Source organism: Nothobranchius furzeri, chromosome 15, assembly GCF_043380555.1.
Source record: "Nothobranchius furzeri strain GRZ-AD chromosome 15, NfurGRZ-RIMD1, whole genome shotgun sequence".
Taxonomy (NCBI): Eukaryota; Metazoa; Chordata; class Actinopteri; order Cyprinodontiformes; family Nothobranchiidae; genus Nothobranchius; species Nothobranchius furzeri.
In genome coordinates, this window is record NC_091755.1 from 40,045,671 (window position 1) to 40,069,351 (window position 23,681).

The 23,681-nt window shown below is 42.6% G+C and overlaps 1 protein-coding gene across 9 annotated transcripts in view; it reads left to right on the plus strand.

The window, feature by feature from the left end:
* Positions 1-23,681, plus strand: part of bcas1 (brain enriched myelin associated protein 1) — a 34,503-nt gene that overhangs the window by 8,538 nt on the left and 2,284 nt on the right. For 2 of the 9 annotated variants that reach the window (XM_015967143.3, XM_015967145.3), the window contains exons 5-15: positions 5,251-5,433; positions 8,079-8,135; positions 8,372-8,407; positions 13,330-13,545; positions 13,656-13,724; positions 17,419-17,481; positions 17,577-17,618; positions 17,692-17,760; positions 22,828-22,950; positions 23,040-23,120; positions 23,368-23,589. In XM_015967143.3, coding sequence (XP_015822629.1) covers positions 5,251-5,433; positions 8,079-8,135; positions 8,372-8,407; positions 13,330-13,545; positions 13,656-13,724; positions 17,419-17,481; positions 17,577-17,618; positions 17,692-17,760; positions 22,828-22,950; positions 23,040-23,120; positions 23,368-23,589 — 1,161 coding nt within the window. The remainder of the gene's footprint in view (positions 1-5,250; positions 5,434-8,078; positions 8,136-8,371; positions 8,408-13,329; positions 13,546-13,655; positions 13,725-17,418; positions 17,482-17,576; positions 17,619-17,691; positions 17,761-22,827; positions 22,951-23,039; positions 23,121-23,367; positions 23,590-23,681) is intronic. The other 7 variants (XM_015967147.3, XM_015967146.3, XM_015967144.3 and 4 more) reach the window with 7 other exon arrangements.

Here is a 23,681-nt window from a genome sequence, read left to right on the forward strand (position 1 = left end):
GGAGGGCAGATAAACCTCAAACTATATAAAACACAAAACTAAACCTAAAGACTAAGGGAAAAACTCACACAAACACATACACATACTGACACACACACTCATACACACATACAATGAACTGGGGAACAAGAGGCTGTGGCTATAACTTGACACACAACAGAGATGCAGACAAAGGACACATGAGGGCACTAAGAGAACACAAAAGGGAATCCAGAGAGGGATGGAGAAACATTAGGAGACACATGGGGAAAGACGCAGACAATGGACACATGAGGGCGCCATGAAACACAAAAGGAGAACCTGGAGTGGGAACTGGAGGGGCTGGGGAACAAAGGGACACAGAACATGACAGGCCACTGAGGAAAAAGTGTTAGTCACTCAAAATGATGAGATAAAACAACCAAAATACACTTAAAAAATAAAGTTATTTTGAAATGAAAGACAACGTTAAAATTAAACAGAGACCTGAAATACCCCAAATGTCTTGTGTAACTAAATTATGGTGACTTTACTTAAGTGGTTTTAGTCCAAAGGAAATAGTTTTAGTTCATAAAGTGTAACACAACTCTGGATAATTTATTATATTCACTCTTATTGTGAAGGACTGAAGGGAGACCAGTTAAATACAACCAGAACCCTCATAGAAATAGGTAATAATAATAATAATGATAATAATGGTAATAATAATAATAATATAATAATAAGAAGAAGAATAAGAATAATAATAAGAAGAAGAACATATACAGTCATACACAAACACATTCACAGACTCCCTCCCTCATGCTCACACATACACATACAACCTAAGACTTACAAAAATGCCCCTTTCTGCTGGGGGGTCATGATGAGCAGGCTCCCCTGCTCAACGCCGAGCAAAGCAACCCACCACCCCAGACCCCAACCAGACGGCCTGCTCCCCCTCCTAGCCTCCAGCCCCGGGAAGCCAAGCGACAACAGAGGTGTGCTAAGACCCCCTAGTCTCCCTCCACCTGCTCCAGTATAGTGTTGGTGTGTGTTGATGAGGTGTATTTGTGGCTGTGATGAGCGGGCAGTGCGGGCATTGTCTGGCCTATGCCAGCTGATGCCACCACACCACCCCACTTCCCCCCACAGCCCTCTGTGTCTAAGTGCAGTTTAAAATTGGAAGTGGGCACCGGCACTTGGGATGAGGCTGAAAGAACCCCCTTGCCAAATGCCATTGAGTGTGCTCACTACCAAGGCCCTAAGTGTGTGTTTGCGTGGAATGTCGTTGGTGGAAGTGTTTGATGTGAAAATAAAATTGGGGGGCAGGTTGCCTCAGGAATGTGGAAATGGGGTCCATACCCACACCTCCTGACTTGCCCAAACCCCCAAGGTCCCATGTGCATGTTTGTGTGATGATGTGAGGGAGCAGGATGAGAAAAATGAATGGGGATGGGGCGGAATGGCTGGTAGGCCTAAGTCCAGGGAGCCAGCTCCCCCACTGGCCCCAATAGGCACCTCCGTTTCCAAAATGTCCCCAGGGCATGGAGTCCCCAGCCCATCTCGCCAAAATAATAGATTTTCAAAAGTTACTTTCAGCTTCAAATAAAGAAAATGACTCATTAATTAATATACAAATGTCCATGAAAAATCTATAACTGACTAAACAAGCAAATGAAAGAGTTATAGTAAATTATGGGTTTTAAATGCTATGTTCCTGTTACGACTGTCACGGTGCGGCATGGGTGGAGTTGGACCAGGAGGCAGAAATGCAGCTCAGGTAAAATTAAAACGGATTTAATGAGTACTGACAGGTAGATTACAACAGGAGCAACGTAACACAGGAACGTTCCACCAGCGCACTGGATGGTTTGAGAGAGGAGTAAAGGAAGCCATCTTTGTCAAATGGGACAAACTTATATTAAATAGAGGAGGAGGTCTCAGGTTTCACCTTTCCAACACATAAAATGCAGCTCTGAATCTTATTTCCAAGCAGTTTCAGTCAAAATCACACCCTCCTGCAGTAATCAGCACGATTCCCTCCCAATTTAGGCTAATGACCCCAACAACTCATCGAGTGTAGGAAGGAGGGGTATTCATAAGAAGTTTCTGCTTATTAAGCAACAAAAGACAGTTACAGTTTAAAATAGGGCTGCAACAACGAATCGATAAATTAGATGAAAATCGATTACTAAAAGCGTTGGCAACGAATTGCGTCATCGATTCGTTGTGTTGCACAACTGTTCCAAAAGCCCGCTCCCCTCCCGCCCGCCGTTGCACGCAGACCGGAGAGCCGGCAGGTGTTTGGAAGAGGAACATGGCAGAAGCAGCGAGACCCCAAAAAAGTAAAAACTTCTAAAGTTTGGGAGCATTTTCAGTTAAATCAGGCGAAGAAATTCGTTACCTGCAACGTTTGTAGGTCAGACTTAGCATGGCATGGGGATACTACAGTGATGATGCAGCGTCTTAAACGCAAGCATGTCAGAATCATCAGCGAGGAAGGAGAGAGCTCGGTGTCCGGGTAAGTTAAAAACTTTTCAAAAGTGATTCACCCAAGCCCCGGATTATTACACAGGCTAGACATGCCCTAAGCTCGTAAAAAAAGTCTATAAAATCGTAAGTGCACGCTATTAGATTGGGGGGGACTCGCACTGCTGCGAACCGGTTCCGCCGTCACATTCCCGCAGAAACTGGTTGATCACACCGGGCCAGACTACTAGCATGTGGCTACACAACCACAATGTCCTCAGAAGCGAAAACGCTTTTAAAAGGGAGGGAGGAGTCCTAACTGCTGCTGCAGGCGTGTTGTGTGTGAGTGCAGTTATATACTGGTTAATATATTTTTGGGTTCAGTTGCTTTCATGTGGCCTAATGTGAGTCTATTTGGGATCATTGGAATGATCAGCAGCATTTCTTGATGTGACTTTATGGCAGTTGCCCAGGGCATCATCACAAGGAGGATGGCATTCATTTACTTTTGTTTTATTTGGTATTTTTTCAGTCATTTTTGGAAATAGTGATTAATTTTGATTAATTCACAGCCTATGTTTAATTACATTTAAAAATTAGTTGTTTGACATCCCCAATTATAATAAATGTCTACAGATGAGATCAAACAAAACAGATGAGAATTGCCCTTAAAGAGCAAGTCACCCCCAAATAAACTTTTTTTTTGCTGATAAACTAAATAAACGAGTGTCTAATCGTGCTGCAGACACGTGTCGTCAATAATTTGGCACTCAGCTGTTTAACTTGGACCAAGCATTTTAGGTCACAGATAGGTGTAGCTTAGGGTCTCTGTCTAAACACCTTATAAGACAATTTAGGTGATGGCATATTGTTTTTCTGCTACTGAACTGTTTTATAATAATGTTGTGTTTAGTGAAGGAAGGAGAGAAATAACGTTTCCCTAGCAGTTTTTTAAAATGTCCCTATGTAATCCGATTAATCGATTAATGGTGTCGAGACCCCATCCGATTCAGCGATTATCCAAATAATCGTTTGTTGCAGCCCTAGTTTAAAAGCTTGACCCTCCCATATTCCAATGAAAACTGACAAAGCTCCTCGAATGAGAAGCAAAGCGTTCTCCAGAAACCAAAAAAACTCCAGTTGCCTTCAAACTGGAAAGTTTCCTGAACATTTACTTACCGGGAGTCTTTAGAGTCTTTGGAGTGTTGCTCACATGATCAAAGGAGTGGACTAAGACCCTAGACCAAGCAAAGTCTTTGACTGCGTTAGTTTGGTGCAAGACAGCCAGGATGTTCTGCTAGAGAGCAGAATTCATGGTTCCATGATTACAGCTAGTGCAGTTGCGCCGCTTGCAGACAGGCAAGGCAGGCAAATGCGTTGGGCCCCCAGACCACAAGAGGGCCCCAGAGGGTGAACAAACTTTGAAGCTGGAGCCTTAACAGTAGCTTGGACTACAGTAACTGTCAACCAGACTGGTCTCTTTTGGCTCAGCAGCCGGGTTCCTGACTGGTTCTGCATGCTACGAACACACTACATCAATTCTGGCCTCCTAACGTTGGATTCTGATTTATTTTAGAATCCAATCAAAGATCATTGCCTTTGCTTTTACATGTTTGCAGGGTATATCTGACCTCTTGGTTTGCTAAACCCCCCTCATGAGCTCCTTTCTCAACACCATGATTTCCTGGTTACCTCGAGGGTAACCAGGGTTATGCAAATTGTGGTTCCAAATGAGGTGGAGCCTAAAGCGTGGTTTATGCTTGACGCATTCACTTTCCGCGCGGTGATGCGGCTCGCGGCTGGAACGCGCTTCACAACTCGCAGCGTTTATGGTTTGTGCGGCTCGTCTCTGCGGTGAGCCAATATTCTCCCAAACTGTAGGGGGCAGCATGGAGCTCTACAGCATGCATCCAACACTACACCATAGTAGAAGTAGAAATGACTGTTTACAACATGGTATTTCAGCATTTTTAACAGCGTTCTCGTCTTTTCCGACAGTGCGAGCTATTTCTCTCCAAGAATTATTAACAACATGTTGATCACGGTGATCTCTGAGAGCTGAATCATACAAATGTCTGTATTTATGAACCTCTGCCGTGCCGGTCCGCCATGTTTTTCCGCGTCCGACCGTCCGCGTGGTTAGAAATTTTCCGAGGTGCGCGTTGCGGAAATCTTGGGCCGTGCGGAGAAGCGGTGGAGGGGCGTGGTTGTTAAAATGACGCAAAATGACGCAACTTTTCCGCGCGGAGCCGTGCGGACCTCGCGGACGCGTCAAGCATAAACCAACCTTTATCATATCACACCTCGTAGCTTTGGGCTGAGTTAAGTCGTCTAAAAGCTCATTACTACACAATAGCTTTTTCTGCTACTACTTGATTTAAACTATTTCCTTCTTTTTTTAATTGTTTCTTTTTAATTGTTCATATTGTGTCTTGAACTTGTGATCTTATCCTGTGAAACTCAACGTTCGTGTTCCGTGTTCAACGCTTTTATGGCCACAAATACAGACAAACTGAGAAAATCACTTCCACAAATGAATGGCCTGACATCTGCCCAGATCTATAACAACTATACTCAAAGGTATTTCACTTTTCTGACATGTTTCAGAGCATAACTCTCACATTGTTGAATGTCAGTGACTGAGGGGTTGGACATACACGTTAATAAAAGGCTGATTGTTGACAATGGCCCTGAGTAGGCAGAGGCATGGTTGGAATTGTGCTCCCATCTCAATGCTGCGATTAACACACTCGCTGTCTGCATATCAGCTGCGCTGCTCTAACTTTACTCTCAAGGCTGACTCTTTGTGCCGGTGTTTAGGATACAGTCGATCCAAAACAAGAATCTGAATCGGTGCCTGAGCCCAGCAGCTCAAAGACCGCAGAACCCAAACCGGAGGAAGAACCAGAACCCGAACCTGAGAACGGAGACGTTCACCCCGCAGAGAACCAAGAGGAGAAAAACCCAGAGGAGAATTCAGTTATGAACTTCTTCAAAACACTGGTAAGTGACACTTTGAGGAAGGTTTCAGCACTTTTGGTGTTTCTGTTGGTCCCATCAAAGACAAGAACGCAGAAGTGTGTCTTTTCAATAAATTCTCATTAATATTGTAAGCCACTTTTACTTTCTAGCCTTTTATAGCCACTGTTTCAACTCCATTGACCAGCTGACGTTAAATATGATTTTGTCTAGGATTTCTAAAGTTAGTTGGGTTTTTGTTTTGACGTTTTACCTTTGGGAACCAATGGCACATTGTCCAGTGTCTCACTGAGCCGATGCTTTTGACGACAGGTTGCTTTCAATGTTTATGTTTCTGGCATTCATGTCTGACGGAGTCTAAATCTACTCCTGAGTCTTAGGGCCCTGAAATCTTTAACATTGGTAGAAAATTCCCGAGACAAATTCCCTCTCAAAAGTTCGAGTCATGGCGGGTGTCCGAAGCACTTCTCAGAGCAAGAAAACAAGACAAATGCAGGATGGCTGTGGGAGGGGTTGGTAACTAAGTCACAAATAAAGTAAGAGTAAATTTCTTAGACATAAGTAACTGATCCGCTCATGAAGCACTATAACCTCAGTCAGGATTCTTCCTTTATCCTAAGTTTTCCTGCATCTTTAGACATTTAAAATACCATTTTGAACTTCATGAAGCTTCATGTTTTACTCTGAATTATGTAATTGATAAATTAACATTAAAAAAATAAAAAAAAACATATATGTAAAATAAAATTATTTTGTCTCTACTTACCCTGCCACCTTCTGGTGTAGCAGGGTATGTAGTGAGGGACGCCAGAGCACAGGTGAGTTTATGACCTATGAGGCTAACCTCGCTGGTATTCTTTTGGGGTAAACTTAGAATGAATAACTTTAGAAATTTAGACTTTATTACACATTTTCTGTTTATGTATAACATATCCAGAGTTGACATTTTCAGGAAATTTAAATTATCCATTTATGACAGCTAGTGGCAGAGTTTTTATTACAGTAGTACCAATACGAAATAACCAATAAGTGCCTAACATCTGGCCTATTTAGGGTAAGAATCTAAATCATATTTTGACATGTGTAGACACCCACTTACCAACCAGAATGATTATTAATTTGAAGAAGACGCGCCTGGCATGTGAGGCTGATTTGAAATTCAAATTTAAATATTTTCTCCCAATTCTGTGCTTCCAGCTTGTCTCCAAAGCCGGGCGTACACTGGGCGACTTTTTCACTCGCAGCGTTCAGCTTCAGCTCAAGCTGTACGACTTCCTCGCAGGGCAGATCTCACGAGTCATGTGCTCACACTGCACGACCCAGTTCTCGGATGCGATCTGACTGCTCACACTGTACGTCTGGTAGCAACACGTCGGCCCTAAAAATATGCTAAAAATAGCAGTTTTTACTCAACACGTTAGACTTTTTTGTCTTGTTTTGCCTGTTGTCCTTCGGGAGTGCTGCAGGAGGACACACAGGGATTTATGGGGGTTGGATGAGGAAAACGAAATAAAGAAAGTAAATCTGTGTTTTGTGATCAGTTTAATTTGACATGAACACGACAAACACGCCTTCTTGACAATCTTTGTGAGTAAAAAAAAAACGTGTAGAAACAAAAACGAACAACGTGTGTTATTAGGGAAATAGCGAGCGGCGTTGATGCAGGATTGCGCATGCGCCGTGAGTGGTTCTGATGCTTTTTGGGTCGCAGCCGCTCGCAGCGCCGCTTCAACAGTGCGATACCCTCACGAGGGACGAGCAAAATATTAAACACGCCAGAAGTCCGTGCGAGCTCACGATTGCTGATCGGTAGCTGGTCACGTGGTGTTAATCGCCTCTCATAACCCCCTGTACACTACACGACGCTCAGCGCAAAACTCGCCCCGATCTCGTGGATTCTCGCACGAGTGGAAAATCAGCTCATAAAAGTGAAAAAGTCGCACAGTGTACGCCTGGCTTTACAGTGAGATTGGGGCTTCAGGACTTGGTGCATGAAAAGTGTGAAACAAACATTTAGCAAAAAGATTTAGCTAATTATTATATTTAAACAGTTTTTTAGTGTATGTGCAAATCTTTTTCCTCAGTGGATGTAAAGTAGAAGTTTCACTGTTTGTGGCAGTAAACTAATGTCTTCATAAGAAAATCTGCCAGGATGGCAACGCCTGATGGCAAACCCACAACAAGCAGCTATTGTATTTCCTCTTCATCATGCCGTCTCTTGGATTCATGTTGTTTTAAAGAGTTACCAGTGCCGCGGCTCCATGCTAATCAAGTCTCTGAACATGCGGGAATGTGATGGCCTATTGTTTGCTCCATAGGCTGAGCTCACAAGGGAGGCTTGTGCGGCTGGAAGTTAAGATTTGTGCAGATAGTGCGAGGGCAGGCCTACGCCATCTCCAACACACAAAGGCTGTCACAATGACAGCGCATAAACTGTACGTGCTCTATCGGGGCCCTCAGTGTCCACACTGTCTTCCTCACCATAAAGGCCTGTGTCAGAATTCATGAAATGCAGCTGTTGTTATGCAAAGTTTCTGTTAAATCAGCGGAGATCAATCCCAGAGAAATAAATCCACCAGGTGTTTCATGACGCCGAACTTTTAAAATTTTAAAGCAAATGTTCTGCGTTTGTGCTTTTGACACGAAATTTTCATTCCTATGTGTTACAGGTTACCACTAAAACTGCCAAAAAGGAAACAGCTGGTCCTGATGCCACAAAAGATCAGGTGAACAGATGTTTGGCTCTGAATGTAGTTAGGCCTTTGCACTATAAGTTCTTCATTACACACCACGGTACAGCTGTTAATACTGACTGAAAAAAATGTCAGGAGCTAACTGGCGAACGTAGACTGCCATTAGTTTTGGGAACTGCAAAGAAAGATGGCAACATGGGTTCACTGCTGAGCTATGTAGCTGATTTTAACCATTTATTCTAACGGCTTCCATTTTCTGTTGCAAATAGTTTCCGAAGGAGACCCAACCTGCAGCAACAACTACTGTGAGCATTTAGCCATTATTTTTTATTTTTTTATTTGACTAATAATCAATTTCCCTCTGGGATTAATAAAGTATTTTTGAATTGAATTTAATTGAATTAGGTTTTACGTGCTAATTTTACAAAATCAATTAACAAATGTAGACATTGAGAAATAATCTTGTTGGTCATTTTATGTGTGTTTCTGTGTAAAAACTATAAATAATGACGATCTTTCCTTTCGATGGCATCTTGAGTAACTAAACTCAGAGAAATGTAGTTTACATCTAATCAGCTAATGACCAAAAGTGAAACCAAGACCAAAGAGTTGCAGCCATAATAAAATGTTTTTAAGCTTTCAAACTCTTCTGTATATTTGTTCTGTGTGTTGATTCATAATTATCTTCTTTTTTCTTCTTTAACACAGTGAAATAATTAGATGTTTCTTTACCTTTGGCTGACCTGTTTCAGCCGGAACATCCGCCTTCGTCAAAGCCGCCGGCTGTTCTTGCCGTCACTTCTGTTTGTGCAAAGGACGATGTCGCCCTCTGCTGCCCGTACCCTTCATGCTGATAAAGCAGTCCCATGTGTGATCCAGCCATCGACATATATACTGGACAATTTGTGTCCATAGGCTCCAGTTATGCGTTTTCGTGCCAAAATGGGAGGTGGCCACCACCGCCATTTTGACCGTGTCACAGGTTCCGTCGAGCCCAGACAATTCCACAAAAAGGAAAAGAGTTGGAGCTGAGGGTGGGGCTGTAAGGCTGGGATCAAATGACGACACCCGTTGAACTGACGCGGTGTAGCTACAAGCTTACCCAAGGCTAATGTGGAGGTGGGAGCTAAGCTAACAGAGGTAGCAACCTAGCTACGGTTTTACCGTATATTACATTTAAATTTCATGGTTAAACAGTACATGTTAAAATGGTAGATAGCTAGCTACTTTGAAAAGCTCAGCTAGTGCAAGAGCAGCAGTGACCTAAAATGCATAAATTTAATTTTACTTACCGAAAAAAATGGCGTGAAGACTCCTTGGATGCTCTATTAGTGCAATTAATACCACATCACGTCATTTTGTCCAACAATTGTACAAATAATATCCAAAAAAGAACGCACAAATGCTACAACTAATGGTCTAAGTTCAGAGACTGAAAATGACGGAACGGTTTTCAGGCGAGGCCGAGGCTCTACTGAGGCCTTTCCCCGGAGCTAGCTCGGCGGTCACGTGGGTCTGATGCTCATTAATTATACAGAATTTTAGGCTTTTAATACACTTAAACAGAAGAGTGACAAAAAATTCACCCCCCTCAGAGTAGTCATGAGTGTAAACTAGATCATTTAAACCAAAAACATGCTTTGGTACCAGGCTGTAAACATGTTTATTTCTGCTGTGAAATTGGTATTTTTAACATGGGAGTCAATGAGGATTTGCTCGCTTCTGACACCAGCCCCTAGTGGATGAGGGTGGAACTGCAATTTTTGTCACTTCCTGTTTTGCTTCATATCCAGACCCGAATTGTGGGGGCTTGGATCCAACGTGTAAACAGAGACCGTGGTGTTTAAATGTTGCATAAACAGAAGTGACGCCACAAACAGCTGGCATCTCTGATGAAGGCGTTGGTTCCGGCTGAAACATGTCAGCCAAAGGTAAAGAAACATCAAATTACTTCACTGTGTTAAATAAGAAAAAAGAAGATCGTTTTTATTCTTATTATTTTTGCTCATATAAACAATAAAATAAAAATTATATTTTAAACGCCTTTGCTTTGATTTTACTTGGTTATTTGTTCAGAAATATTAGAAAATTGATAATTGACCTGAACCGCATAATGTACCTGAAGTAGGAGGAGAAATCTACCATTTTCCAGTGAAATTTTCTATTTTGATTGGAGACGAAATCAAATGATTTCCTTTTCACTGGCTGCGGTATGGGTTTTTAATCATGCGTCCAAAGTACTGCTCAAAAAATTAAGGTTTTGAATTACTGTGGTCTCTAGTACGGATGAATGTCTTGTGGTTAGATTTTGGTGCGTGGGGGTGGGGGTGGGGGGGCTATTGTGGTGCTATTTCAGGGGGTAGGGGTTTGTCAGAGGACCAGGGGCAGAAAACAGCATGATCTTTAAATGTGTGAGTACCTGAGTGGCCAGGCTATTTGCATATGGGACCTAGACAGGCCCAGCCCAAACGGGTAATGTGGGTTCATCCATCTGTAGACTACCAAATACAGGAAGAACATGACAGGTCCAGGGCATTATGGATTAGGTGGCAGACCAAGGCAAAAGTCTTGGTGGTCTGATGCCTAGAGATGACATATGGCATTTGGGGCATGGACTGTCACCTCTCTAACAGGGAAAGAGCCAAACCTTGTGAGTAAGGGGGTGCAGTACTGGCTAGATATAGTTAAACTCACTTCAATTCATACCATTAGCTCTGAAATCCAAGTCTTTAAGAGGGGTTGGGCATTCTTTTGTGCTGAACTTGCTCAGTATGAGACTTGACGGCTTGGAGTCGACTTCTTGTTAGCCCCCAGACTGCGGTTGTATGTTGAGGTTTACCGGAGTGGACAAAAAGTTAGCATCCCTGTGCTTTCGGGTTGGGGACCCAGTTGGGATTTGCTCTATCTGCAAATCAGAGTGATTGATCTCATTCAGACTCATCTTGGGCCTAGAAAGGTCAAACAGCCGGTGTCCTGGTGCAGCTACAACAACCTGTTGCTAAATACCTGGAAGGCAGGAGGTTATTGTGGACTTTGAGAAGCACACAGCCCCATCTCCCCCTTCGCCCATATCCCTGGCTGACACTCCAATCATGATTGTTGACTCGTGCAGCTTCCTGGGTACCACCATCACCCAGCTGAAAACTCACTTGTTGTTTTAGCATCCTTCATCACCACCCTCTCCTCATTCTACTCGTTCTACCAACTCCGCCTTTCCCAGGATTCACAGATTTCCCTCTTTCCTATTCATTCAAAATGTTTTCTAATTTTTAGGTTATTTTTAAATCATTTAGAAATTTTTTTTTATTTTTATTTATTTATTTTTCGTTCTTGTAAAGCGCCCCATCATTTCTGTCTTGAGAGGCGCTATAAAAAAGTTTTCTTTCCTTCTGCGTTAAATGTGGTGTTCAATGACCGCGAGAAGCTTCGTTTTTCACGGCGCTCTGTGAGACTACTAGCTCCATGAATTACGTTGTTGTGGGGCAATTCTGGCATGTTATTCGATGTTGGGAATTTAGTATTGAAGATTTTAAAGCAGCTCGATCGCTGCTTATTTTATTTAGCTTTCATTTTGCTTCACAAGCAAGTCTTCTAATGCCGGTTGTTTGGACTACGTCTGCAGATGTCATTTCCTACTGTGTTGCAACCAATCACTGCAAATTTAACAAACGTTCCACTCAGCTATTCCACCGGGAAGTATTTACCACTCTTGTACTGTAGCGTAGCTGGCCATAGCAGCTTGTGTAAAAGCTATTCACAACATCTTTGGTGTGTTCTTGCTGTGTTGAGTTTCAAATACCATCTTTTAGTTCTTTTGAAAACACAGAAAAGGTTTATTTACCTGCAACGTTTCGTTTGCGGCTGCAAACATCATCAGGCTGACGTCGATGGTGGCGCCACTTCCTCCGTTTATCCGCGGGCAGCAGAGGACGTTGTCGCCCTCTGCTGCCCGCTCTCCCCTCTCCGATGATGCAGTCCCATGCGTGGTCCAACGAGTAAACTCCATCGTCTCTGTTCATGGTCCCACGTTCATGTCTCCTTATTTCTATAGCTTCTTTTATCCATCTTTTGTATTTCTGTTGTTCGGTGTTTACGATCCTTGTGTTGTCCCAGTCCATTACATGCTCTTCTCTTGTGCAGTGATCTGTTACGGCTGACTTCTTTATTGTGCTTTCTGCTTCTTGTACTGCTGCTCTTGTGTGTCTTCGACTTGTTTCTTTCTCGCACTCCTTTCTATGTTCTATTGTTCGTGTGTTGAGTTGGCGTCCGGTTTCTCCTATGTATGTTTTATTGCAAGGTTTGCATGGGATTTCATAAACGACTCCACATTTAAGTCCAGCTGGTATCTTGTCTTCTGCACAAGAGAAAACCACATAATGGACTGGGACAGCACAAGGATCATAAACACCGAACAACAGAAATACAAAAGATGGATAAAAGAAGCTATAGAGTTAAGGAGACGTGAACGTGGGACCATGAACAGAGACAATGGAGTTTACACGTTGGATCGTGCATGGGACTGCATCATCGGAGAGGGGAGAGCGGGCAGCAGAGGGCGACAACGTCCTCTGCTGCCCGCGGATAAACGAAGGAAGTGGCGCCACCATCGGCGTCAGCCTGATGATGTTTGCAGCCGCAAACGAAACATTGCAGGTAAATAAACCTTTTCTGTGTTTTAAAAAGAACTGAAAGATGGAAATATTCACAACATGTTAACTTTGACCAAAACAGGTTAATCTAGTAGCTCCCGAGCCAGGCTGGCCTGTGTTGATGTGTCAAGGAAAGTTTTCTACTTGATTTTGCTGCAGTTTATTTATTTATTTATTTATTACACTAATAGAATATTTCTATGGCATTCTCTCATCTAACCAACCACAGAATTCCACATAAACCTCCATCAGATGACATTGACAACAGTGTTGAGATTTAGAAAAATAACGTTTTGTGTTGAAACGTTGCTGTTTTCAGATGTTTTAAAATTGGGTCTGAACTGCAGTTAAACTAGCAATTAGTCCATGAGTAGAATGACATAACTTGAAGTTATGTCATTCTACTCATGCACTAATAAGAAGTTATTAACTTCTATTTCTCCAAACCGTGGCTGTTCAGAAAACTACAGCTTAAAACATCTTTTTTTTTTCAAAATTTACACAGAAATACACTTCACAATGACCTCAGTGGCCCTTTAATTGTTGCTAATGTGAAATCCCTGCTCTGTTATGCACAGGTTGCACAAATATCTGAACCACCTTCTGCACCTAAAGGAATGCCTGCCCCTCCGCCACCTCCTCCTGAACCTCCAAAAATGGACACCAAGGGTGAACCAACGACCAAACTCATAGAGTCAACACCAAAAGACGAAGCTAAAGCGGCTGCAAAACAACCCGAGGCCTCAAAAGGAAAATCAGCTAAAGATACTTTCAGTAAATTCTTTCACCCAAAGGTAAGGAAAGATAGAAACATGTGATTACTACGTGGAGACATAACTGCTGATTAAGACATTTAAAGTGTGTGCCACAGCTTGTAGTGAAACGTGGTTTGTGTCAATTTGAGGTTCTGATAGGAGTCAAGAAACCAAAAGGTGCTTCAACAAGTGGAGCCAATATCAAGCCTCCTAAAGGGGTATGGAAGATTATTATACTCTCAAACTGACCACGGCTCATCTGGTTACTAACAAACACAACCTCATTGGGTGATGGACATGTGCACTGAAGCAGCTGCTTCATAAAATGGCAACCTTCTGAAACCAAGCATCCATGTTAACTCATTCACTGCCAATGACGACTAAAGTCGTCATTTACATTGTTTTACCGTGTGGGCGTCGGAACGAGCCCCCGCACCATGAGAACGAACACGGCTCAGCTCTAAAGCCGATCTTCATGCACGTGCGTCACACGTCACGTGATCAGGAAGCAGAAAATCCATGTGTTAGGAGATCGTTTTGGGTCGCTGCTGTAAAGAGAGCGAGGCGCGAACTGGAAAAGCTTCTGCCGATCACAATTCGAAAACAGATTATGAAAGAACGAATAACCCTACCATACCATACCACCTTTATTTATATAGCACTTTAAAAACACAGCCATACGGCCGACCAAAGTGCTGAACAGTCGCACAATAACAGAGATATAAACATAAAACTGAGCAATAAAATACAGTCAACAAATAAGAAACAAGCCAATAAAAAAGTTCCGATAAAAACCTTCCAATGGATGATAAAATAAGTAGTAAAAACCAAAATAACAGCTAACTGTTAAAAGCAAGGGTAAAATAGTGTGTCTTTAGTCTAGACTTAAAAACTGCCAGTTGAACTGCGGCTGGAAGTTCGTTCCACATTTTAGGACCGGCAACAGAGAAAGCTCTTTGTCCGCATGATTTATAACATGCTTTTGGTACCTCGAGGAGCAACAGGCTGAAGGACCTGAGTGTGCGACAGGGAGTATAAATCGCAAGAAGATCAGAGAGGTACACGGGGGCAAGACCATGGAGGGATTTGAAGACAAAAAGCAATGTTTTATATTGGACCCTGAAAGTGATGGGCAGCCAATGAAGGGATTTTAGAACTGGAGTTATGTGCTGGCGCCTGTCAGTACGTGTGAGGAATCTAGCTGCTGCGTTTTGGACGAGTTGAAGTCTGGCAAGGGTTGACTTATTGACACTCAGCAATATTGCGTTGGAATAGTCGAGCCTAGATGTGATAAAAGCATGAACAACTGGTTCCAAATTTTCCCAGATAAAACTGCTCTTAATTTGGACAGACGGCGGAGTTGGAAAAAACTGGATTTTACGGTGGCATTGACCTGGGCGTCCATCCTAAGAGATGAATCCATCTTTACACCCAGGTTAGTCACAACGGTTTTTAGATTTTGAGAAACAGATGAAAGATCTGGGGTTTGGAATGGGCTCTGACCGGATTAAACAGGATCAGTTCAGTCTTGGAATCGTTGAGATGCAGGAAATTTGACGCCAGCCAACATTTCACGTCTCGTAGGCAGTCTAGAAGAGGCTGGATTGATTGCTGGGGTTTCACCGACATGTAAATCTGGCAGTCATCAGCATATAAATGATATTGAACAGAGTGTTATTTTAGGATAACGCTCGAAACATGCGGATTCTTCCTGATTTAAGAGGTGTGTCTACTCTTTGTATTGGTAGTTTTGGTGTTGACATCATCATAGAGCGCAACGTTCTGTGACTGTTCAAAAAACAGTGAAAACGCTGAAAAACGCTGGCAGCGACGGGCTTTTCTGATCAGGAAATGGCTGGCAGTGAATGAGTTAATGTTATTTATTTTCCCCTCCCCTTAGAATTATTTACATAATTCATGTAGGTTCTGCCATTGTTTTCTTCGCATAGTATTATGAGACAGAGAGAAATATTAATAAAAACGAATACTTTTTTTTATAATCTGAATACAAAAGTTTTCATGGTCAATGAATTTAAAAAAGATGACAAAACTCAAGATTTCTATTTACCTTAAACATCAAATGTACCTGATCTATAAATGTAGATGCTTAATATATATTTTGTTTATGACTTTTTAAATCCTAAAACATTCTGTTGCACAAAAAACTTAAAGAGCAAGTCACCCCCAGATCAACTTTTTTTCTGATAAACTATATAAATGTGTGTCTAATCGTGCTGCAGACACATGTCGTCAATAGTTTTGCACTTTAGTGCATTTTAGTAAAATTTTTAATTTTCTGTCTAAAACTGTCAGAGTTGTGCCGCTGTCAGGTAAAAAATCAACTCTGCACTGCATTTGAATTTAAATCTGCCATCGCTATTGGCTAAGAGGTACCCTAGAATGCTAGCTGGTACCATATGATGTCACAATGTCATTGTGAGCCTGTGTGTGTGTGTGTGTGTGTGTGTGTGTGTGTGTATGTACTGGTTAGCGGCTCCACCCTCTCGGTCTGCTAGGCAACAGCATTTGTTGCATTTTTCAAACAGGAAGTGGGAGTTGAGTAAGAATCTGGTAGGGGGTGACTTGCTCTTTAAAAAGCAGATCCCTTTAAAGTGGGTTATGTTTCATTTAAACATGCTAACCATTAACCACGTAGTGTAACCTGAGTTATTCAGCCCTTTTAATGTATTCATATTTCTCTTTCTGTGCTCATTTACAACAAAAATAAATAAATAAATAAAAACTAAAACACATTCAGCCATATTACCAATAAGGTAAGGTGAGGTTGTAATTTAAAACTGTCTCATTAAGACTTTGTGCTAGCATACATGTTATTATTGGAGCAATACGTTTAGCTTTTAAAGCAAAACATTACCTAGAAAAACCATATAAGCACATGTACTCTGATTTTAGCACAATTTTCTATGGATTATTATGGCCCAGAAAGAAACTATAGAGCAAAGAGTGTTTCCTCACCACCACACCCCCTGAGTGTGAGATGGGAAATATTTCTGCTGTTTCCTGAACAGAGTATGTCGTTGTAGCAAAGCTGAAGTTTTATCTTTTCACAGCCATCCAAGAGATGTTGTCCAAAACTCACTATTAGTTTTCAATTTCTGAGATGACTTTAAATGAAGCCGGAAATCTGCCAATTTTCAGTCCACTGTTATTCCTGCTACATCCTCACTTTTTACCTTTTTCTCTTCGTATTAAGTTGGAAATATTTTACTTTAGAAAGCCAATACTTGCACAAGTCTCACTCAGTGCATGAGACTTCAAATTCAAGATGGCAAAGATGTGAATCCAATTATTTGCACGCTTTCACGAGAGTGGAAAATCCCACCGTGGTCATGTGAGTTTAACCCTCTCAGGCTCAAAATAAGTTTTGATAAAAGAATAAACAACTAAGTCCTTCAGGGGTACTTCTGAGTTAAAAATGCTCATGAATGTGGAGTAACCAGGTAGGTAGGTTTTAGCATTGCAAATCTGCAACGCCTGCCTCCAGAGGGTTAAACGTTCTGAGAATAACTAATCTGAAAGTAGCTAACTAAAGTGACAATAATGAAAAAATTAAAAATGACAGAAAACAGTTATCAGCTTTATGGGGTGACAGTGGCTCATGGTTCAGGATTTCACTCTGTAATCGGTGGGTTGCCCCGGCTACGTTTGTGTCATCCGAAGTGTCCTTAGGCAAGGCCGAATTATGATTTTGCCCCCACAGGCTGGAAGATCATCTCACAGCAGCTTGACTCTGTGACAACAGTTTGCCACATTTCTCAGGCATCCACAGGTCTATAGATGATGTCCCTCAGTGGTTGGATCCACTAGTTATTACTGTATTTGATCATTTTTTGCAGGTTGGCTTTACATTGTATGTTTTATGTTAGGTTGTTGGTTTTTCTGTTCATACAGACAAACAAGGACTCACCACAGCCAGATATTGAAGTTGAAGTACAGCCAGGTATAGAAGTGAAGGTAATTTAGAGAGTCCGCTCAATCCCCTTAGATGATTTAAAAACTGTTAGAAAAATGTAAATTGTTTATTGGTGTGAGTCACATCTACTCTGCAGGAGACATCACTGGAGATGCCAGAGCCAGTTTTAGAAATGCAGGTAAATAAAAGATTTCAATGCCTTTTTGAGCGAGCGCTGTGGGATTCTCATTACATCACTTCCATGTGTTCAGATGATTAAAAAACAGGTTGAACTTCAAGAGGCTGCAGTTGAGGTGGGACAACATGCTCTAGAAGAGCAGGTAAATGAGGAAGAAGGGCCGTGGTGGTTTCAGTTTTAACCTTTACTCTGCAGCAGCATCTCTACAAATATTCATGATTCATTGTCGTACCACAGACAACCCTGTTTCCAGAAAAGTTGCAAGAGTTCTGAATGTTAGACCTTAAACCATGCCATGAGTACCGGGATAACTAAACAGCTGCACCTGTGAGTTGTGCTAAGGTGTGATTGTTGAATGACCTTGTTGAAGTTCGTTCATACATCTAATTTCAGCTGCTTATGAAGTTTGTTTAAAAAAGATAAAGTGTTTAAAGACTGTCTGGACATACTGGTATTATTGGATCAAAGTTACCATAACTCCTAACACACTAGGGATGAAACTGGTTTTCATGGTTAGGCTACTGTAGTCCCTATTTTAGTGGTTAATTTTAGTGTTTTAAAGGAAATAGGGGCTGCATGACTTCATTCTGTTTAAAGTCGACTGTCAAGTAATGAAAATCGACTCCACTTTGACTGGTCGTTGATGATGTCATACACCTGAAGCGGCGGCGGGTGAGGGGGGGTCGGTTGGTTCGCTGGAGTTTTTGACAATTAAGATTGCGCCCACATTTTCAAAGTTAAACACATTTCTTTTAACAACGGTAGTTTCTGCTTCAGCCCTCTCCCCCCTCCCCCTGCGCAGCGGCCACAAACTCACTGATGCGCCTGCAGCCTCTCAGAGTTCCTGCTACTCTAGACATTAAAATAACTATTTCATTTTCTGTTCCTCACTTCTGATTACCTTCAGTGGTGTCTGTCTGTTGCAACCACCAGGTACAAAAACTAACTTGTTTTTATTTGACTATTTTTCTGTCCTGTCTGTTTATTATCTTCCTGCATCTCCTCTCAATCCTAAAGAGAAACTAGGCTACTACATGGGTTCATATATACTGTATTCACCTTATTATGAGTTACCTTTGAACTGCAGTTCTAAAGGATCTACCGACCGCAAAAACAGCGGGGTGCGCGCCGGCCACACTGGTGAGGTGCGTCACCGGAGGGCAAAACAGGTGATGTGCCCCGCTCCGCAGCAGCGAAACGCATCAGGCACAAATAAAAGAATAAAAGACAGAAAACATAAAAGGAAATGAGCAGACATGAACGATCGCGTGTTAAATTAGTTTTTGAGGTGGCGACACCTGATTTGATAATGTTACTGTGGCCATGCTCAGGATGCAGATGTCTGGAGCGCGTCAACAATCAGAGCTTTGCATGCGCAAGCTGGTTAAGGTTAGGATGGGGTGAGGGGAAGGTTAAATTGCAAGAGGGTAAAGGTCACAATTCGGTCAAATGTCCGTTTTACGGCGGTTGTCAGTACCGACGCTCTGGCCCAGCGCGTCGCCTCTCGACGAGCAGGAGCTCGTCACCTGCTGTCTTTTCCGAGGACTGCATCTTGCCGGTCATTATCACGTGACAGCGATTAGTCGATGCCAGGCATAAAAAGTCACTACAGAGCCGTGAAGTCGACTAGTCGACTGTGATAACAAGCGGCCGAAATTAGTTTTGTCTGCAGAGTGGCTGGGCTCTACCTTAGAGATAGGGTGAGAAGCTCGGTTATCCGGGAGGGGCTCGGAGTAGACCTGCTGCTTCTCCACACCGAGAGAAGCCAGTTGAGGTGGTTAAATGTCTCCTGGACACTTCCCTGATGAGGTTTGCCAGGCACATCCAACCTGGAGGAGACCCAAAGAAAGACCCAGGGTACAATGGAGGGACTATGTATCTCGCCTGGCATGAGGATGTCTTGGGATTCCCGTGGAGGAGCTGGCACAAGTGGCAGGGGAGAGGGGAGTCTGGGCCTCTCTGCTTAGGCTGCTGCCCCCGTGACCCAACTCCGGAAAAGCGGATGACAATGGATGGATGGATGGATGGATCATTTCACTTAAACTGCCATGGCCAGGGTCTCCAACAATTTATTAATGGCTTACCCTCTTTTCTCACACTCCTTGATATATCTGTTGAATTCAAAATAACTGACCCCAACATCCTCCACCACCACACCATTGGGCCATAGAATGGTTTTTGTCCTTTCTCGTAGGTTTGATGAAATGTTTCAATCGGTCAAACCCAATCAAACATCCACGCTGTAACCGGCAGAGTCCCTCAAGGCTGAGTGCTTGGTCTGTACCTGTTCACATTATGCATCAGTGACCCCCAACTAGCTGGCCACTGTATCTATTATTGTTCCCTTTGTGTGACACTTTCAGATGTTATAATGTAAAGCGCATTACAAATATATACTATTATCAATATTAAGATAATGGATGAATGGACATAAAGATGGATGGAAACGCTAAAAACAAAAATATTACATGAAGGTAGTTGATAGCCCAGTAATGCTGCTCTATTTGTGTAATAGTTGTAGAGGAGTTAAGTGCCCACCACATAACCAGAGGGTTACATGTTTGTGCCCCGCTCTGTCTGTCGCAGTTTCTGCGTTCTTTGGAAAGACAACAGAGGAAACCGTTAGTCCCTATAGGCTAGTGTGTGGCAGCCCCACCTCTGGCAGTTAGACCCAGAGCTTTTGTGGCTACATTGTGGCTTGCCACCATCAAACACAAACTTTACTTATATAGCACTTAATCAAACAATGCATGCAATTCAAAGTGCTTAACAAATTAAAAAGGCCTCGCATACCCACATTCCCTCCCATCCCCTTAGTTTTAAAAACAGTCTGACTATAAAAACCCTTTCACAACACTCATCCTCCAGCACACACACACATGCACACGCACCCCACCCCACCCCCACCCCACACCCCCCACCACACCCCGTGGAAAAAAGCACAATGGGCTGAGATCAGATTAGCCAGACCAGCTAAGACAAGGATAAGGAAATGCCATCAGGGGAGCCATCCGCCCCGACAGCAGCAGGTCCACAGCAGCAGCCGAGGCACCGACACAGGGCACCCAGGGCAGGGAGGGCAGAGACCCCCACCTCCACTTAGGCACACCTGGAAAGCACCCAGGCCACTACAGCCAACCACCGCCCCCGGGGCAGAGGGCTCCCACAGAGGAAACACTGGAAAAAGGTTAAATTAAGGTTAAAATATAAAATCATAAGAGCTAAAATGAGAATTGTAATATAAAAAGTTATATAGATATTAAAGTAATGTTGATCATAAATCCATGGTAAAAAAACTGTTTAAAAATGGCACATACAATGAAAGAATACATAAAATAAATAAATAACTAGAGAAATAATAACCTCATTAATTAATTAATTTAAAAGTGATAATAATCAGTTCAAAGATAAGCTAAAAAGATGGGTCTTGAGCCTGTTTCTAAAAACATGAACGTTCTCTGCGGCCCTGAGGTCCCCTGGCAGCTCGTTCCAGAGGCGAGGACCGTAGTACTGGAAGGACGCCTCACCATGAATATGAGTCCTGACTTTAGGGATGACAAGGAGACGGCTGCCAGAGGAGCGCAGAGACTGCGTGGGTTCATACGGTAAAAGCGGTTCTGAAAGATAAGAAGCCCCAAGACCATTAAGACGCTTAAAACCCGCTAAAAGTATTTTAAAATCATCTCCAAACATCTTCAGCACGTGAATATGGGTATGCGTGGGTCAATGGCTTTTGTGTTGGAAGGTGCTTTGGGGAGTTCTAGGACTTTAGAAGGTATCATATGAAATACTGTGCATTTTACCATTTTATTTATACTTTTAGTTTGTAGGAGTACTATTTGCTCACTTTCATCACAATTTTGAAATACTGAGGTAGAATCATTAAGGATTTACACTGCGGACACATGGTGAACCTAGTTTGAAATATTCTAGTTGAAAACATTCACGTCAAGTTATTTTAAAAACCATAAAGTTTATCAATTTTTATACTGTTTAAAATGAGAGCTTCCCAACTGTTTCAGAAGCAGGGTTATTTGTGGTTTTCTTTTGGGTCTTAGTGGTCTAAAAACACTCTTCTGTTTTGTATGTTTTCCATAACTTTCCTTCTGTAGATGATGGGAGATGTCGGCGCAAGAAAGCTGACTTCAACACTTAAGAACTATCCTTTTCCCGTGAATGTTTTTCAGAAGGAAACTACGTGTGAAACTAATGTGATACCTGGGGAGGCCATTGGTCTCAACCTGAACATTCCACTTAGGTGGAAAGTGAGTCATGGTTCCAGATGAAGTTCAGGGTTTTGCGGGGTGGTGATGGCCTATGGGTAGGGCGTTTCACAGCAGGAATGAGGACTCCGGTCTATTTTGGGGAAGGATCTGCGCTGAAGGGTCACAACCATTGTCAATGTTCGCAGGCTTTGGACCACGACCCCCAGAAAAAGATTCTCGAAACAAACAGTTAAAATAAACGTCTTCTGCAGGGAGGCCTTATGAGACTGCAGTGTACAAACCAGGAGCTTCCTCTTCCCAACAGAAATGTTGTCATGCTAGCTTTAGAAACTGTTTAGCACCAAATTTCATAGAAATCTGTTGAGGGGTAAAGGGTTCACCCCGTGGTTCAGCAGCAGGCTCAGTGTTGGTGTTTCTCCACAGCGTGGAGACCCAAACTCGGACCTGAAACTCAACGAACGGGATTGGTCTGAGGAAGCCTGGGGGAGTGGTTGTTTGGGTTACCCTACTTTCAAATCTCCTCTTGAAAGTCAAGTTGGGAAGAACATGCTCTTACGACGCTAGCTCTTATAAAGCTCATCATTTCTCAAATGACTTTACATGAAAGTGTTTCTGCAGCAGTGTCCTCTTGTATCTTCAGATTTGAACTACTGAAAGTTTTTCAGTTCTCAAATTGCACAACTTTCCATTTTAAGGGCTATTAACCATTGAATCGTTTGCAGTTGACACCTTTTTTGAGTTTTTCCTTTATTTTTCTAAAAAACAGTCATTTCTGTTGTTATGAATGGTGGTGTGGGTTCTTCTTACAGGGACCTGTTCTTATCTTCTACTGACAATCTGATTGGGAATCTCTCTCCTTTCACCTCCTCTTTCACATCAGGTGGCAGCTCCTGCTCTCTCTCTGTCATTTTCACCGATGGCCGTGCTCTTTGGCTCACGGATGCATTCTGATTTATGTTTTCTCTGTGCTGTTTCAACAATAGAAGGTGGATTCTTCCAAAGCTGACACTCTGGAGGCGGCTGCAAAGCCAGAATCACCGCCACCCGTTCAAGAAAAGAAGAAAGCAGCTTCAAAATCATCCTTCACGTCTCTCTTCAAGTCCAAAGTAAGGACTGATTCATGTGAGCCATGAAAATATCTGTCTATTAATTGTGATGCAATTATTTGGCAGTAACAGATCAATGTGAATTTGAGGTATTGTTAGATCACATGAGCACATATGTCCAAGCAGCCTCCACAAGTGGAGCTCGGCTTCTCAGAAAATCGACAGGCCTGGTAAATAAAGTCAAGTTGTGACAAAATGACTTATTAACCAGAGTTGTGTTGGCTATTACATCTGGGATTAAAAAGTGCTCTAAAAACGTCTTCGCTTCCTGTCCATCTCACATAATGCTGCAGCCACTGGATCCTAACAGCAGAAAAACATATCACTTCAAACTTTCTATATGCTCTTAATGATACAGGCTCTGAGGCCACGTGACTTGTACCAATTGGTTTTTCTCAACATTCCTCAATGATTCAGAGTGCTGAGCCCAAGAAAACCACCCTGGCCCCTCCTGCAGCTGAAGCAGAGGCAGCTCCGGCCATCAAAGCCAAGGACGAGCCTAAAGCCGCAGCCAAACATTCAGAGGCAGCTGTCGATAACAAACCAGCATCGGCGGCCTGTCCAGCTGGAGATGATGCAGCCAGTGTGCCCCGAAAACTGGAGAAGAGGAATTCTATCCAGCTGTTCTTTAAAAATCTGGTGAGAAACCCACTGTTGATAGCAAATAAAAACAGACGTAACTCTAACATTTGTTCAGATAAGCTACTGTAAAATGTAGTTGTGCATTGTGT